The sequence below is a fragment of the Pseudophryne corroboree genome, chromosome 10, assembly GCF_028390025.1.
Source record: "Pseudophryne corroboree isolate aPseCor3 chromosome 10, aPseCor3.hap2, whole genome shotgun sequence".
NCBI classification, from domain to species: Eukaryota; Metazoa; Chordata; class Amphibia; order Anura; family Myobatrachidae; genus Pseudophryne; species Pseudophryne corroboree.
The window spans coordinates 350,859,435-350,876,904 of NC_086453.1; the positions used below are offsets into that span (position 1 = coordinate 350,859,435).

At 49.9% G+C, this 17,470-nt stretch overlaps 1 protein-coding gene across 12 annotated transcripts in view; it reads right to left on the bottom strand.

Annotated features, from left to right (window-relative positions):
• FAM118B (family with sequence similarity 118 member B) overlaps window positions 1-17,470 on the bottom strand; it is a 112,008-nt gene that overhangs the window by 40,090 nt on the left and 54,448 nt on the right. For 8 of the 12 annotated variants that reach the window (XM_063943700.1, XM_063943699.1, XM_063943690.1 and 5 more), the window contains 3 exons: window positions 14,013-14,072; window positions 13,318-13,406; window positions 12,923-13,066 (listed from right to left, as the gene is read on the bottom strand). In XM_063943700.1, the coding sequence (XP_063799770.1) occupies window positions 12,923-13,066; window positions 13,318-13,394 (221 nt within the window). In that variant the 5' untranslated portion in view covers window positions 13,395-13,406; window positions 14,013-14,072. Of the gene's footprint in view, window positions 1-12,922; window positions 13,067-13,317; window positions 13,407-14,012; window positions 14,073-14,965; window positions 14,989-16,331; window positions 16,399-17,470 lie in introns of those variants that run through there. The other 4 variants (XM_063943697.1, XM_063943698.1, XM_063943693.1 and 1 more) reach the window with 3 other exon arrangements.

A 17,470-nucleotide genomic window follows, 5' to 3' on the forward strand; every position in this document is an offset into this window, starting at 1 on the left:
TTAGGGTTACAGAATGAGTGACTGGGGCCCTCGTGACTGGATTAGAGCAGGCACAATAATAATGTATTAGGGTTACTGCATGGGTGACTGGAGCACTAGTGGCTGGATTAGAGCAGGTGTAATAATGATAGATTAGGGTTACAGTATGGGTGACTAGGACACTGGTGATTGGATTAGAGCAGGTGTAATAATGATAGATTAGGGTTACAGTATGGGTGACTAGGACACTGGTGACTGGATTAGAGCAGGTGTAATAGTAGGATTTTGGTACTTACCAGGTAAATCCTTTTCTTTGAATCCATAGGGGGCACTGGAGTACTCTTGGGATATGGACGGGCTTCCGTAGGAACAGCACTGAATATTTAAATTTAGTAACACTCCACCCCTCCATATCCCCGAGCACATCTCAGTGTTTTTTACTGAGCCGAACAGGAATTAAGAGAGGTTGATAATGGAGTATTACATATAACATAACTGACACTAACGTTGTTAACACATAACGTTACTGACAACTAAACAGTTGACACCCTAACCAGCACTTGTAACTTGAACCAGTCGGTGAAAGTGTGTTACCATAAGATCCTCAGAACTAACCACAAGTAGGTAAAACTGCTCTGGGTGGGCGTCCAGTGCCCCCTATGGATTCAAAGAAAAGGATTTACCTGGTAAGTACCAAAATCCTACTTTCTTTTTCATCCACTAGGGGTCACTGGAGTACTCTTGGGACGTACCAAAGCTTCCCCCGTGGGCGGGAGAGCTGTTTGGCACTTGTAACACTAGGCGGCCAAAGCTAGATGCTGATGCCGCAAAAGTATCAAACTTGTAAAAGCGCACAAACGTGTGCACTGAAGACCATGTAGCCGCCCGGCAAAGCTGCGTCGCAGAAGCCCCACGACCAGCTGCCCATGAAGTTCCCACAGAACGTGTGGAATGAGCGGTTACTGACGTAGGCGGTTGTAACCTAGCATGAAGGTAAGCCTGACGTATGGTCAGTTTTATCCATCTGGATAAAGTTTGTTTAGATGCTGGCCAACCAATCTTGGCAGCATCATAAAGAACAAATAACGTATCCGTCTTACGAACTGAAGACGTTCGGGATACATAAACGCGTAATGCGCGAACCACATCCAGAGTTCCAGAATGTGCTGTCAACACAGGAACTACTATTGGTTGATTGATGTGAAAAAAGATGACACTACCTTTGGTAAGAAGGCGGGATTCGTCCGAAGTTCCGCTCTGTCATCATGAAACACCAAATACGGTGGCTTGCATGACAAGGCACCCAAATCCGAAACACGCCTTGCCGAAGCTAAGGCTAAGAGAAAAATTGTTTTCCAAGTGAGAAACTTTATATCCACTTGTTGTAAGGGTTCAAAATATGAAGACTGTAAGAACTCCAAAACCAGATTCAAGTCCCATGGCGCTGTAGGTGGAATGAATGGAGGCTGTACCCTGAGTACACCTTGGAGAAAAGTGCGTATAGACGGCAATAGAGCCAATCGTCTTTGAAAGTAAATTGACAAAGCAGATACCTGCACCTTTAGTGTAGATAAACGCAATCCTCCATCTAACCGTTTGTAGAAACAACAACAGGCGGCATACTTTGAAAGCTGATGTCGGAAATTGCCGAGCTTCACACCAACCTATATATGCACGCCATATTCTGTAATAATGAGCTGCCGTAACCGGCTTCCTAGCTCGTAACATGGTTGGTATAACTGAATCTGGAATGCCCTCTCTTCTTAAGAGGGCGGTCTCAACAGCCACCCCGTCAAACGCAGCCGCGCTAAATCGGGGTAAAGAAACGGACCCTGTTGTAACAGGTCTGGACGTATTGGGAGCGGCCACGGATCGTCTGCGAGTAATCCTCGAAGATCCGAGAACCAAGCTCTCCGAGGCCAATGAGGCGCCACTAGTATGACTGTGAGCGACTCTCTTTTGATCCGTTTTAGCACCAGAGGGAGCAGCGGAAACGGTGGAAACAGATACACAAGACTGTACGGCCACGCGACAGTGAGAGCATCCACCGCGACTGCCTTTGGATCTCTTGTTCTGGACACATACTGGGGCGTTTGATGATTGTGTCGAGATGCCATCAGGTCCACCTGAGGATAACCCCATCGCTGAACCAACATGTGAAACACTTCTGGATTTAATGACCATTCGCCTGGGTGAAAATCCCGACGACTGAGATAATCCGCTTCCCAGTTGTCCACTCCCGGAATGAACACGGCCGACAATATCACCTGGTGGCATTCCGCCCAATTGAGGATTCGAGCTACTTCCCGCATTGCCATGCGGCTTCTCGTTCCTCCTTGTTTGTTGATGTATGCGACCGCTGTCGCATTGTCCGACTGCACTTGGACAGGCTGAGAGCGAATCATGTGCACTGCTTGTCGTAGCGCATTGAAAATTGCGCGGAGTTCTAGAACATTTATAGACAGCAATTTCTCGTGATCCGCCCAGAGACCCTGGAGCTGACAATTTTGAATTACCGCTCCCCAACCTCTGAGACTGGCGTCCGTAGTTAGAATTATCCAATTGCAAACTCCGAACCGTCTTCCTGCGGTTAAATTGTGTTCCTTGAGCCACCATAGCAGAGATACTCTTGCTATTGGTGACAACCTCACCCTGTGGTGAATCTGCAGATGCGAGCCCGACCACTGGGCAAGCACGTTCAGCTGAAATGGACGAGAGTGAAATCTTCCGAACTGAAGCGCCTCGAACGCTGCCACCATTGTGCCTAACAGGCGAATGCACAAGTGTACCGACACTGTGCGTGGCTTGAGCACTAATTGTACTAGATGGCGTAGCATTTGTACTTTCTGTTGTGGTAGGTAAATCCTTTGATTGACCGTATCGAGAATCATACCTAGGAACTGAAGGCGTTGAGACGGAATTAGATGTGATTTCTTGAAATTTACAATCCAACCGTGGTGAACCAGTACATTGTATGTTAGCAGCGCATGTTGGGTAAGTATCTGTTGAGACGGAGCTTTGATGAGCAGATCGTCTAAATACGGAACTATTGTCACTCCCAGGGATCTGAGGTGAGCTATCATCACAGACATTACTTTGGTGAATACCCGAGGCGCTGATGACAGGCCAAACGGCAGAGCCTGAAACTGGTAATGGTTCTGGCGTATTGCAAACCGTAAGAATTTCTGATGAGGCTGCCAAATTGGAATGTGTAAGTACGCATCCTTGAGGTCTAAGGCAATCATAAACTCCTTGGTCTCTAACCCCGCAATCACCGAACGTAGAGACTCCATTTTGAATCTGTAGTAAGTTACGTACTGATTGAGGCCCTTTAAGTTCAATATTGGTCTGACTGAGCCATCCGGCTTCGGGACCACAAACAGGCTTGAATAATAACCCTGACCCTGTTGGTGTACAGGGACCGGAATCAACACTGCCGAATCCAGTAAGGACTGAATGGCAATTTGCAAAACTCTCCTCTTGTCGTCCGACAGAGGCAATCCTGTCTTGAAAAACCGCAGAGGCGGCAGACAGTCGAACTCTATTTTGTAACCTTTTAACACTAAATTGCGAATCCAGCCCTCCGCGGATGTGTGGAACCACGCCCCATGGAACGTCTGAAGGCGTGCTCCCACAATTGGAGAACCGAGATGGGCTGGTAACCCGTCATGCCACTGGCTTGTCGGTAACCTTAGCGTCTTGGCGAGTTGTGTTGGTTTGATGGAAACCACGTCCTCGACCACGTCTAGCAGGCGTGGCTGATCCTCTGCCACGTCCTCGAAAGGGCTGAGGTCTAAAGGATTTGAACGAAGGTCCAGCGTACCTTCTTCTTGGCGCAGGTGGAGGCAATGGTAAGAAAACAGACTTACCTCCCGTAGCCTCCTTAATCCATGCGTCCAATTCTGGACCAAACAACTTCTTGCCATCGTAAGGCAACGCCTCTATACTTCGTTTGACCTCTGCCTCCGCTTGATAAATACGCAGGTAGAGTGCTCTTCGTGCCGTAACTAGCGAAGATGAAATACGAGAAGTGAGCTGACAGACGTCAGTAGACGCTGTACAGAGATACTCTACAGCCTCAATCATTTGATTTACCAGAACTATCAGGTTTTCGTCCTGTAAAGCAGATTTGAGTTCTGTAAGCCATATTATGAGCGCCTTAGTTACCCAAATGCCAACCAATCCAGGTCTTAGCATCACACCTGCTGCTACATACATGGTTTTTAGCATAGTTTCTATCTTGCGATCTGAAGGATCTTTAAGCGTAGTAGCTGCTGGCACTGGTATGGTTAATTTCTTGGTAAGCTTTGACACTGAAGAATCAACTATTGGTGGATTCTCCCATGTACACGTTACCGAGTCTGGAAACGGATAACTAGACTTAAATCTGCGAGGTATAGAAAACCGTTTATCTGGATTCTGTCGTGTTTCTACTAACATCTGATTTAGAGAATCCGACACAGGAAAACTTACTGGCGTCTTCCGTCGTTTAGTAAATACGACCTGAGACTGCCGTACCGCTCTGATGAGATCATCAATGCCGGAACTGTTAACATCCTCGTTATCTGACTCCACTTCGCCTTCCTCACCCTCATCGTGTTCCGTGAGATCTGGCATGGAATCGTCAGAATGCAACATAGCAGACACTGGAAAATCATAAGACATATGAAAATTATCCCGTTTGCCCAAAATGGATTTGGACCTTACGCAAGGCTGAGACGCCTCCGGTAGATCTGGCGGTCTCACCCTAGACTCAGATCTTAACGTTTCTCGCTCCAGACGAGCCGCGGTCATTTCTGTCTGAAATCTCTCCAGTACATTTACTAACATACCCCACGGAGGGTCCGGTGAGGAAATTGGTTGTAAAACCGGAGCAGAAATGGTATTCTGAACGGAATCCACAAAACATACTTTACATGTGGTAGATGCATCCGGTAACACACTGCCACATACTTTGCAAATATGCTTTTTAGTTTTTGCTGGTGCCTTACTCATTATGGCGACAGACAATACAATACACAAAAAAACAGACACCTGCACGACTCAGTAAAATAGCAATAAGGTGTCTCTGTATATATATCTGGCCCAGTGCAGTACACGTGGCCAGTACTATGAAATGTGATCCCAAATTCCCACTAACACCCCTGCGCCTCCGGTGGAGTAGAGATGTAGTACTGGAACGTTCTGGAATCACAGCAGGAAGACACAGGAAGCATGGTTAAAAATGGCTGCCCTGCTAACTTATACATATAATCCTAGTGCTGGTTACATTCACTGATTATACTGTAACAATCCCTGCAGCCTCTTATCTGCTGCTGCAGTATTTCTCTGCTTCATTATTATTTGTCCCCCCTGTAATGGCTGCCTGCTCTTTTAACTTAGTACAGCGGCAGCGCAGCGTGTGGGCCCCCAGCGGGTATCGTAGAGCGCTATGTGCCTCGTGTTTCCCAGCGGTGGGCTCCTGTATAATAGCGTCAGCTAATCAAGCTAGCGCTGCGGCGGCCGGCGGCCTGTGAGAGTCGATCAGAGGTGCCTGCACGGAGGTCTGTGGCCGAACGTGCGGGCGCCTGAGCGGGGAGAGCCGCGGTGCCTGCACGGAGGTCTGTGGCCGAACGTGCGGGCGCCTGAGAGGGGAGAGCCGCGGTGCCTGCACGGAGGTCTGTGGCCGAACGTGCGGCGCCTGAGAGGGGAGATCAGCGGCGTCACCAAGCACTATGTACCCCCACGTCGGGGCGGCAGCGGGAGCTGACCGCCCCGTTTCACATACCTTACTCCTGCAGACGTGCGGAGGCTCCGACGGGGCTTCTTAAACAAGCGCCGGCCAGCCTGTGCAGGAGGATGTGTGGGCTGTGAGGGAGCTCTTTCAGAGAGGCCCGACACGCCCGTGCTGCTATCAGCAGCTGCACTATCCCTGACCCTGCCTTTTGGAAGGGGGAAAGGGATGTGTCCAAATAGTAGAAAAAATAAAAATAAAAAATAAAAGTTTCTTCAAAAAACCGTGACTTCAGTTATTCAGGTGTTGCCACGTTCAGCACAGAAAAAACACTGAGATGTGCTCGGGGATATGGAGGGGTGGAGTGTTACTAAATTTAAATATTCAGTGCTGTTCCTACGGAAGCCCGTCCATATCCCAAGAGTACTCCAGTGACCCCTAGTGGATGAAAAAGAAAATGATAGATTAGGGTTACAGTATGGGTGACTGGGACACTGGTGATTGGATTAGAGCAGGCGTGATGACTGCTGGGATATGGTTACACTACGGGTGACTGGAGCACTAGTGGCTGGATTAGAGCAGGTGTGATAATGATAGATTAGGGTTACAGTATGGGTGACTAGGACACTGGTGATTGGATTAGAGCAGGCGTGATGACTGCTGGGATATGGTTACACTACGGGTGACTAGGACACTGCTGATTGGATTAGAGCAGGCGTGATGACTGCTGGGATATGGTTACACTACGGGTGACTGGAGCACTAGTGGCTGGATTAGAGCAGGTGTGATAATGATAGATTAGGGTTACAGTATGGGTGACTAGGACACTGGTGATTGGATTAGAGCAGGCGTGATGACTGCTGGGATATGGTTACACTACGGGTGACTAGGACACTGGTGATTGGATTAGAGCAGGCGTGATGACTGCTGGGATATGGTTACACTACGGGTGACTAGGACACTGCTGATTGGATTAGAGCAGGTGTGATGAATGCTTGGATATGGATACCCTATGGGTGACTAGGACACTGGTGATTGGATTAGAGCAGGCGTGATGACTGTTGGGTTAGGGTTACAGCATGGGTGATTTAGGACACTGGTGACTGGATTAGAGCAGGTGTAATAATGATAGATTAGGGTTACAGCATGGGTGACTGGGACACTGGTGACTGGATTAGAGCAGGTGTAATAATGATAGATTAGGGTTACAGCATGGGTGACTGGGACACTGGTGATTGGATTAGAGCAGGTGTGATGAATGCTGGGATATGGTTACACTATGGGTGACTAGGACACTGGTGATTGGATTAGAGCAGGTGTGATGAATTCTGGGATATGGTTACACTATGGGTGACTGGGACACTGGTGACTGGATTAGGGCAGGTGTAATAATGATGGATTAGGGTTACACTATGGATGACTGGGACACTGGTGATTGGATTAGAGCAGGTGTGATGATTGTTGGGTTAGGGTTACACTATGGGTCACTGGGACTGATTTGAACACAAGTTGATATTTAGTGGTAAAGATAAAAGGGAATCTTGTTATCTGTCTTGTTAGTACGGTCCATTACATTAATACATTGTTTTGATTGATGAGCTCTGACTGCGGGTGGCTATAGGAGCCAGTGTAACAAATGAGTATTACATAGTATGTCTATACACAGGGGAAGTTCTGATTACTCATTAACCATCGTGTTGGCAGCAGTGTAATCTGGTGTGACAAAGCGCACTTATTAAAATTGATGGAAAGTGAGCCCGTAAATGTCAGTTAAAAAATTCTGACTTTATAGACACATAGGAAAACGTACATTATTCCATCATGTATCGCCATAGGTTGCAGCTGCTGGGTAAAAACCTGTATCAATACATGTCTAGTAACATGTGAGGGAGCGATTAATACACAATATTGGGATCCTAATCTGCCTCTCTGCTCCAATTCTGATTAGGCTTCATCATGAATACATAGTGTACACAGGCCAGTACAGCTAGAAAGGCTATAGCACAGCAATACAATGAGTAAGGATTGTTGCAGAAACCGAGATATTTATTGTCTATATTAGGCATTCCCAACCACAGTCCTCAAGGCACACTAACAAGTGCAGGTTTTAGTGCTATCCAGGCTTGAGCACAGGTGACTTAATTAGCACCACAGTTATTCTGATTTAACCATCTGTGCTGAAGCCAGGATATCACTAAAACCTGCACTGTTAATGTGACTTGAGGACCGTGGTTGGGAATGCCTGCTCTATATGAAGCTGTATGGGGCAATGTTTTTATATAATAATTCTTACATACAGGCAGCACTTCCCACACTACGTCAAGGCATAAAAAAAGAAATTAGGATGAGTAAAATAATTGCATTAACCTGGGTCCAACCTGGGTTAATGAATATAATCCCCCAGCGCCAGTGGTCCAGCTCTCTGCTACCTTTAGCATGATATTAGCATGCATAAAACGGGGAATTAATGCAAGGGACAAGAGTGTTATACTCCCGTTATATAACCTTGAATACTGTGTACAATTCTGGGCACCATACTACAAAAAGGATATCCTGGAGCTAGAAAAGGTACAGAGGAGGGCGACCAAACTAATTAAGTGCATGGAGACACTGGAATACGAGGAAAGGCTTGCAAGACTAGGCATGTTTACACTGGAAAAGAGGAGACTAAGAGGGGACATGATCAACATCTACAAATATATAAGGGGACAATACACAGATCTTGCGCGGGACCTGTTTTTGGTTAGATCAACACAGAGGACTCGTGGACACTCGCTCAGGTTAGAGGAGAGGAGATTCCGCACAATACGGCGTAAAGGTTTTTTCACGGTAAGGACGATACATGTTTGGAATTCCCTGCCTGAGGGAGTTGTAATGGCGGACTCAGTCAACACCTTTAAGAATGGGTTAGATAAATTTCTAATGGATAAGGATAAGGATATCCAGGGTTACAGGGCATAGTCACGCACTATGGTTATTATAAAAAGAGGGATAAAACGCAACGGCTGACATCAGCATCAGTCAAAATTTTAGACCAAAATAATCCTGCATAGGAGACCACAAATAGGTTGAACTCGATGGACAATTGTCTTTTTTCAACCTTAGATACTATGTTACTATGTTAGCGTGACCCGGGTCAGATAACCGTGCTTTCACGGTGCAGACTACCCAGGTTGGTCCCAGGTTCGACCCTGGTCACGGAAACCGGGCAGTCCCTTTCACACCAAGCCAGGATCCGGGTTTCCACAGCAATATCCTGGATCAGAGGCTCTGTGTAAAGGGGTAGAAGTGTTAATGGAAGCCATATTGGATTGTATAGGGTTAATGTTGGAAGTATAACAATGTCTGAATAAGCTGTTTCTGTGCGAGACCTTGATGTTATCATGTATGTGTGATGTTACCAGGTTTATCATGTTCTGCAGCTGCTCTCCCGGCTATTATAGTGTCATGTTATGACTACATAGGTGCCCCGCGCTGGGAAAGTATTAGTTACGTGGGAAGTGACCAGAAGAGGGGTTCCTTCCCTTGGGAAACGTCTGTATTATGCCATAAAGCCGCAGTTAATACGATTGGTTTAGCATTATTTAAATAATCTCCTATATAATAGCCCTGTGACTCTGTGCTTGGCTTTCTAACGCTGGGTGGAGTCACAGCGGTGGGCGGAGTAACAGAGCCCGCCCACCACATGTGCAGCAAGTCTCTGCTCCTCCTTTCTCCCCCCGCCATCAGCCACTCCGAACCCCGGCCGCAGTGCAGAGCGAACAACAACTGCTGCCACAGGCATAGACATTAGGAGGGTGGTGCAGGAGAAGGCTTCATAGCCCTCCCTGCCCCGCGTACACAGACCACCCGCCTCCTCCACGCACATCCAGCTGTCCGCTCTCCTGCTGTGACAGGAGCCGAGTGCTGCAGTGACGTCATCTCTGGCAGCACTCGCCTCCTGTCACACAGCCGGCACACACACTCCAGTCTCCGGGGGCTGCCAGCATCTACAGGCAAGCTGGAAACACCCCCGGAGCGAGCGAGAATATACCTGCGAGGCCACGCCCCTTTTACATTAGACCACACCCCTTTTCATCCACCACGCTGCACGAGCAGGGGGGGAATGTGTGTAATAGTAGCACAGACTGTCTCTGAACACTGTACTGTTTACCAGCCTGCAGCAGCCGCGCAAAGCCCCAACGGTGAGTCCCTCCGGCCATCCTACCCACTGTATCTATGTCTGGTCACCACTTTGCAAATGTCTCCGCTAATGGTGTCCACCCTCTCCACTACTTCCCCCCGCTCTCTTCATCAGCTTCCTCACTGGGGACCCTCCCTACCGCCCCGCGTCTCTGCGTCCCCTCCGTGCCGCCCCGCGTCTCTGTATCGCCTCCCTACCGCCCGCGTCTCTGTATCCCCACCCTACCGCCCGCGTCTCTCTATCCCCTCCCTACCGCCCCGCGTCTCTCTATCCCTTCCCTACCGCCACGCATCTCTCTATCCCCTCCCTGCCGCCCTGCGTCTCTGTATCCCCTCCCTGCCGCCCCGCGTCTCTCTATCCCCTCCCTACCGCCCCGCGTCTCTCTATCCCCTCCCTACCGCCCGCGTCTCTCTATCCCATCCCTACCACACGCGTCTCTGTATCCCCTCCCTACCGCCCCGCGTCTCTCTATCCCCTCCCTGCCGCACGCGTCTCTGTATCCCCTCCCTGCCGCCCCGCGTCTCTGTATCCCCTCCCTGCCGCCCCGCGTCTCTATCCCCTCCCTACCGCCCCGCGTCTCTCTATCCCCTCCCTACCGCCCGCATCTCTCTGTCCCCTCCCTACCGCCCGCATCTCTCTGTCCCCTCCCTACCGCCCGCGTCTCTGTATCCCCTCCCTACCGCCCCGCGTCTCTGTATCCCCTCCCTACCGCCCCGCGTCTCTCTATCCCCTCCCTACCGCCCCGCGTCTCTCTATCCCCTCCCTACCGCCCCGCGTCTCTCTATCCCCTCCCTACCGCCCCGCGTCTCTCTATCCCCTCCCTACCGCCCGCCTCTCTCTATCCCCTCCCTACCGCCCCGCCTCTCTCTGTCCCCTCCCTACCGCCCCGCGTCTCTCTATCCCCTCCCTACCGCCCGCGTCTCTATATCCCCTCCCTACCGCCCCGCGTCTCTGTCCCCTCCCTACCGCCCCGCGTCTCTCTATCCCCTCCCTACCCCTCCACGTCTCTCTATCCCCTCCCTACCGCCCCGCATCTCTTACCGCCCCGCGTCTCTCTGTGTCCCCTCCCTACCGCCCCACGTCTCTCTGTGTCCCCTCCCTACCGCCCCACGTCTCTCTGTGTCCCCTCCTCCCTACGCCTCTGTATCCCCACCCTACCGCCCCGCTTCTCTCTATCCCCTCCCTACCGCCCCACGTCTCTGTATCCCCTCCCTACCACCCCACATCTCTCTATCCCCTCCCTACCGCCCCGCGTCTCTGTATCCCCTCCCTACCGCCCAGCATCTCTCTGTCCCCTCCCTACCGCCCCGCTTCTCTCTATCCCCTCCCTACCGCCCCCGCGTCTCTCTATCCCCTCCCTACCGTCCCCGCGTCTCTCTATCCCCTCCCTACCGCCCCGCGTCTCTCTGTCCCCTCCCTACCGCCCCGCGTCTCTCTATCACCTCCCTACCCCTCCACGTCTCTCTATCCCCTCCCTACCGCCCCGCATCTCTTACCGCCCTGCGTCTCTGCGTCCCCTCCATACCGCCCCGCGTCTCTCTGTGTCCCCTCCCTACCGCCCCACGTCTCTGTATCCCCACCCTACCGCCCCGCTTCTCTCTATCCCCTCCCTACCGCCCCACGTCTCGGTATCCCCTCCCTACCGCCCCCCGCGTCTCTGCATCCCCTCCCTACCGCCCCGCGTCTCTCTACCCCCTCCCTACCACCCGCGTCTCTCTAACCCCTCCCTACCGCCCCGCGTCTCTCTATCCCCTCCCTACCGCCCCGCGTCTCTCTATCCCCTCCCTACCGCCCCGCGTCTCTCTATCCCCTCCCTACCGCCCCGCGTCTCTCTATCCCCTCCCTACCGCCCCTCTGCATCCCCTCCCTACCGCCCCGCGTCTCTGCATCCCCTCCCTACCGCCCCGCGTCTCTGTATCCCCTCACTACCCTCCTGTGTCCCATACAGGGTCCATACCACCGGCTCCTCGATAACTCCCTGACAAACCCTCACCAGGAGGACAGGAGCCATAACCCCCTGCGGTGCCCCCCGTAGTTACCGGTATATCGGTGATGCTCCGCTGTGCCGCCTCCTCCCTATCCCTCACACAGCAAGCGCAGGGCGCAAGCCCAGCACCGAGCACATGACCGCGCTGCCCATGGCCATTGGCCCTGGGAGCAGCTCCAGCCTGCGCCCTCTCCTCCTACTGCACCTGAGGGGGGCGCGCACATAGTGCATGCAGATGGGACTGGTGCACCTGCGGCCGCGTGGAGACATTGCGTGCGCACCTGAAGGATGGTACGGTGTAGAGAGAGGACACAGCTGCCCCTGTTCCGCATTGTACCAGCACTCCCCTCTGTGTCTAATGACACCATATACCTCTTCATGCGGGTATGTCTATACCACATATATCCTTATCCGTGTCCTATATATTGTTACACATAACATCACATAGTTATAGGTCCCGCACCCCCTCCACCTGCATCCACCCCCCCCTCCACCCGCAGCATCTACATACTCCCTGCCTCATCCGCCACCCCCCCTCGCACCCCGCTGTTCACGCCGTCGCAAGGGGCTACGCCCCCTTCACCATCGGAAGCACTTTCGTCTTGCAATATTTAACCACTAACAAACCTAGGAAGGCAGGTAATACTCCATATAATACAAATATTGAACCCCAGCAACGCGTGCAGGGGTTAAGCCCCTTTCGACGGTGTGAAGAGCGCCCGTAGGGCGCGATGAAGCGCCTAGTATAATGTATGTTTCATGGTGTCAGCAGCCTATTCTGTAAATCAGTGTTTCTCAACGCCAGCCCCCCGGGACCCCTAACAGCGCAAGTTCTCCATACTCCTTGTTGTAGCACAGGTGTATCCATTACTGACTGGCACAATGTGACAGACTTACGGCTGGTGCTAATTGTTACCTGTGTGGGAGGTCATTTTCCTGGCATAGCATTGATTTTAAAGCTGCATTACCACCTAGGACAATACTTTCCCAAAGGTGGCCCCTTCCCCCGCTGAAGGTGAACCCCCCCCCCCCCACAATACAGACCTCTATTCGCACTTACTGTTTGACTCCTCCGATGCCAGGTGAATGCTGCTGCGGAGATTGCTCAAACTGCCAGGGCGAATAGGAGTGTGCCAGGGCACTATGTATTGCCTGATGAGGAGGGCGAGGCTGGGCGGTCACGGAAGCACAAGGCAAATTAGGGCTATATGGGTGGACATAAGATGCAGAATGAGGAGGATATATGTGATCGGTGAATGAGAGCATTAGACTGTAAGGAGATCTATCTATAGCGGTGGATTCGGGGGAGAGGGAAGGGGGGAGAGGGCATACACCAGAAGACCACACTGTGATGGCGGATTATGGACTCTATACATGAAACAATATATGTGACAGCGGGATGGATATCATTATCTCTGGGGGCCAATGGTGAAAGGATTCATGGTGAACATTTACCTGGGTTTTTTGGGTGGGGGAATCCCGTCCTCTATCAGCATCAGCCTCTCCGACTTCAGATTCAGCGCAGAAGCCATCTAATTGCAGGGCTGAGGAAAGAAGACAGAACTCGTTTCCAGGCAGTGGTGCAGGGACCGCTCACCCCCCCCCAGAGTCACTAATACGCCTGTGGGAATTCACACTGCAAGTCACATTCCAGTTCCTCACTCATCCAGGTCTATAACAAGATAAGACTTACGCTAGCTAGCTTCCCTCCCCAGTCTCTAATCCCTCAATGCATCCGTTCCTAAACCTGCAACACAGGACCGGTCCTATCCCAGATCCCCCTATTAATGCCCCCATGCCTTGCTGTACCCCTCAGATCACTGCGCCGGAGTCCGCCCTGGGAATGTAACATTGGACAGATCTACGGAATTGTCTTAGCTCTTACAGACTACAGTAAAGTGAAAAAGATTTGACTCAATGAAAATAGCATGGGGACTGAAGCAGAGACCGTGCTGTTCCAACACTGCAAGTGTAGCGTGCAAAGAGCTTTCTCTCTCATTACTCTGAGCTGGGCTCTGGGCTGAAAGTGATTGTTTTCCAAGATACCGGGTGACTGCGGAGCATGCAGCCAAGAGGGAACCAGGGTTCTCCACGCCAGCGCAGGCGGGAGCTGGGACGTAATGCCCTGTGCACGGCTTTCAGCTGCTTACCTCTGGTGTGCCGGTCACTTCCTCTTGCTGTCTGGAGTGTGTGTTCAGATCATGGAGCCTCTGTAAGTACACATTGTGATTTATTAGCTCCAGAAACTCTATAGCTTTCCTATAAAACTGTGTCACACGTCACTCACACCTCGGTGGCGATAGTGCTGGCTTATCATTTGGAATGTTACCTCAACATGGAAAAGAAGTAAAAAAAATAAAGAAAGAAGAAAAGGAGATGAATCATTATATTTAGGCCCAACAATAAAATTACTTCCCCATACAAGGTTTCATGTATGATACTACATTAGGTGCAATAAAGAACAGAAAAAAATAATGCAGGAGGTTTTGCCTTAAAAACTGGTGGCACATAGTAAGTGAACGTTCATAGAGCGTATGTAAAGGTTTCACGCAGCGACGCTTTCTGCAGCGCACTGAGGGCCTAATTCTGAGTTGATCGCAGCAGCAAATTTGTTAGCAGTTTGGCAAAACCATGTGCACTGCAGGGGGGGGGGGGGACAGATGTAACATGTGCAGAGAGCGTTAGATTTGGGTGGAGTGTATTCAAACTGAAATCTAACTTGCAGTGTAAAAATAAAGCAGCCAGTATTTACCCTGCACAGAAACAAAATAACCCACCCAAATCTAACTCTCTCTGCACGTTATATATGCCCCACCTGCAGTGCACATGGTTTTGCCCAATTGCTAACAAACTTGCTGCTGCGATCAACTCAGAATTACCCCCTGAGAGCGAAATAACTACTTTTAGAGAGAAATATAGGTGTTTTACTAACAGCGCGTTATGGGGTCTCCAAAGTCCCTAAAAGCATAGACAAGTGTTTAACTGCTATGGTGTCTATGACATAGACACAGCCGCTCCCTACAGCACCCAATGACTCTTCCCAGCTGACAGCTGTTACAAAGGTCACCGGGCATTAACAACAGATAGGAGTACAACTATTTACATCATCTCTTTACAGCGGCACGCTGTATTTGCTATCCTTCCAAGAACGGAAACCGCAATGCATTCTTATACCTCAGTCGCCCTCTGTCATTGGAAAGGGTGTGCATCAGGCTTTCCAGCCTATCAGGTAACAGAAACTCACTGTACAACCAGTTGATTGGTAGATTTATAGACACACTGGGCCAGTGATGTCAGATGCATAAGGCTGGTGATGTCACACGATAGTAACAGACATTGTTTGAGCTTTTTGTCTCTTTATGCACTCTTAAAACTGTATGAGCGGCAACTGCTGTTTGCAATACGGTCAGTTGTTTGTCCTTTTAGTTAGTACAGGGATCACAGAACTACTGAAAACTCTAAATCCATTCGCACTTTCCTTTCCTAAAATGAGTGACTGGATGAATGCTTATTTACAATATCTACATTTTTGCATCTTAAAAAAAAAAAAAAAAAAGAAGTCAGAAATCTATTTGCGTTAAGCCACTGACATGGAGGGGGGATACAGGTATATCAGAGGTACTTACACCATGAAGATGCAAGTCTTCTACCTGTCTGTTATATATACACTGATGTTACACCTAAAGGCCCCCGCACATAAGCAATCAGTTGGGGCAATTTGCAGACAATTGTGTAAATAAATCTGCAATGTATGGGGCTTACAGATTCAGACCAATCTGTCGGGATTGGTAAATCAGGTTGTCCAACACGTTGGATTTCACAGATGAATAGGGGCTGTAGATTGCTAGTGTATGGTAACAATCGGCAAATTTGCAGAACGTTTCTAGAAAACGGATGAGCCTTTCAAGATTGTCAGATCTGTATTTGCTGAAAATGATCTGCAAACCACTGAAACATATCTGAGATCTGCAGTATGGGTGCAGATTGGTGGATTCAGAATCTGCAAAAATTTTTTTGTGATTACTGATGTGTGGGGGCCTAAACCCACGATAACATATAGGGCACGGATTCTAACAATATAATTCACAGGCAGGCTTCTAAACCGTTACAAGCAGCACGCAGCCTCAGCAAGAGAGCAATGCAGGGATCACAGCAAAAATCACATCTTCATTCCTAACAGTTCATTCATGTCAAGCATTCGTAACAAAGTCTGGAAGCACAAGTTATTCCTCAGACCATTGCTGCAGCTTTATATTCCTACAGACTATGTAAAAAAACATTTTAAATGGAGTCAGTTTTATACCGCAACAAGAAAGTCCAAATAAAATACAACACCAAGAGGTTAATAATATTACAGCAACCTGCCGAAAGAGCTGACACTCTATGCCCAAGAACGCTGTGCTGAGACACACTGCAGTGAGAGCGCCCGATGCCTACAGCAAGGATTGATGGAGTGGGATCAGCATTACCTTCAGTCGCACACCGACACGCAGCAGGTAATTGATGCAGGTGCTCTCTTGTTTGCTCAGGTTGTGTGCGAGGCGTAGAGGCAGATCAGTCCAGCCCTGTCTAGTCGGGTTTACCTGGGAAAGTGATGCAACCTGAGGCCAGGACAGCTCTCTATGAAAACTCCAACACATGCTGTGTATGCAGTGACGCAATTGGATCACTCATTCCTGTCAATTACTGCAGGTTGTACTTCATTCCCAAATCCATACTCAGCAGCATGTCAGGACTTAAGGATCTCCCCATACAACAGTTCAATGAGATTAGTAAAAACACCTGGGCTAACGGCCAGCCCACCTGTATGAGGGGCAGGTGTCCCTATGAGGCAGCTGAACAAGGCAACAAATCGTACATCAGGATGTACCTGTGTGGTTTAAAGGATAAGGGTGCAGATGTATTAACCTGGAGAAGGGATAAGGAAGTGATAAACCAGTGATAAGTGCAAGGTGTTAAACGCACCAGCCAATCAGCTTCAATATGTAAATTTACGGTCAGGAGCTGATTGGCTGGTGCGCTATCACCTTGTACTTATCACTGGCTTATCACTTTTCCAGGCTTAATACATCTGCCCCCAAGTTCTAATATATACTATAAGGGGGATTGAAGTGTGTCCAAAGCAGTAGCAGAATGATGTACTGGCAGTACTCAGTCAACCCTAACAGGACATGTTTTCCATGCTCTCTGCCGAAGCACAGCTGTATTCATTAATGACTGTGGGGGCTATTTATCAATAATCACATTTGCAATGCAATCTGGGTGCGATATTAGCGCCCGATATCGTACTACAGGATGCGATTACAACGGGCAGATTACAACGCAGCACACACACACCGTGACGTTCCGGCGATATGTTGCGTCCGGTGGCGGGATTCCTGCGTGGTCCGCTGACCACACATGCACGGCAGCCATTGCTGCGGAGGGTTCGATAGGAACCCTCCTCCGGTTACTTTTGCAATGTGCAGCCCAAAAAGCTACAACGGGCTCATGCCATCTTCAGATGGCGTTAGCTGTGGGGGTCAAGCTAGGAGGCTGGAGCTGGTGTCGGGAATTTGCTTCATCATACATGGGGATAATACTAAACGTTCGCAGTTACCCCCTGAAA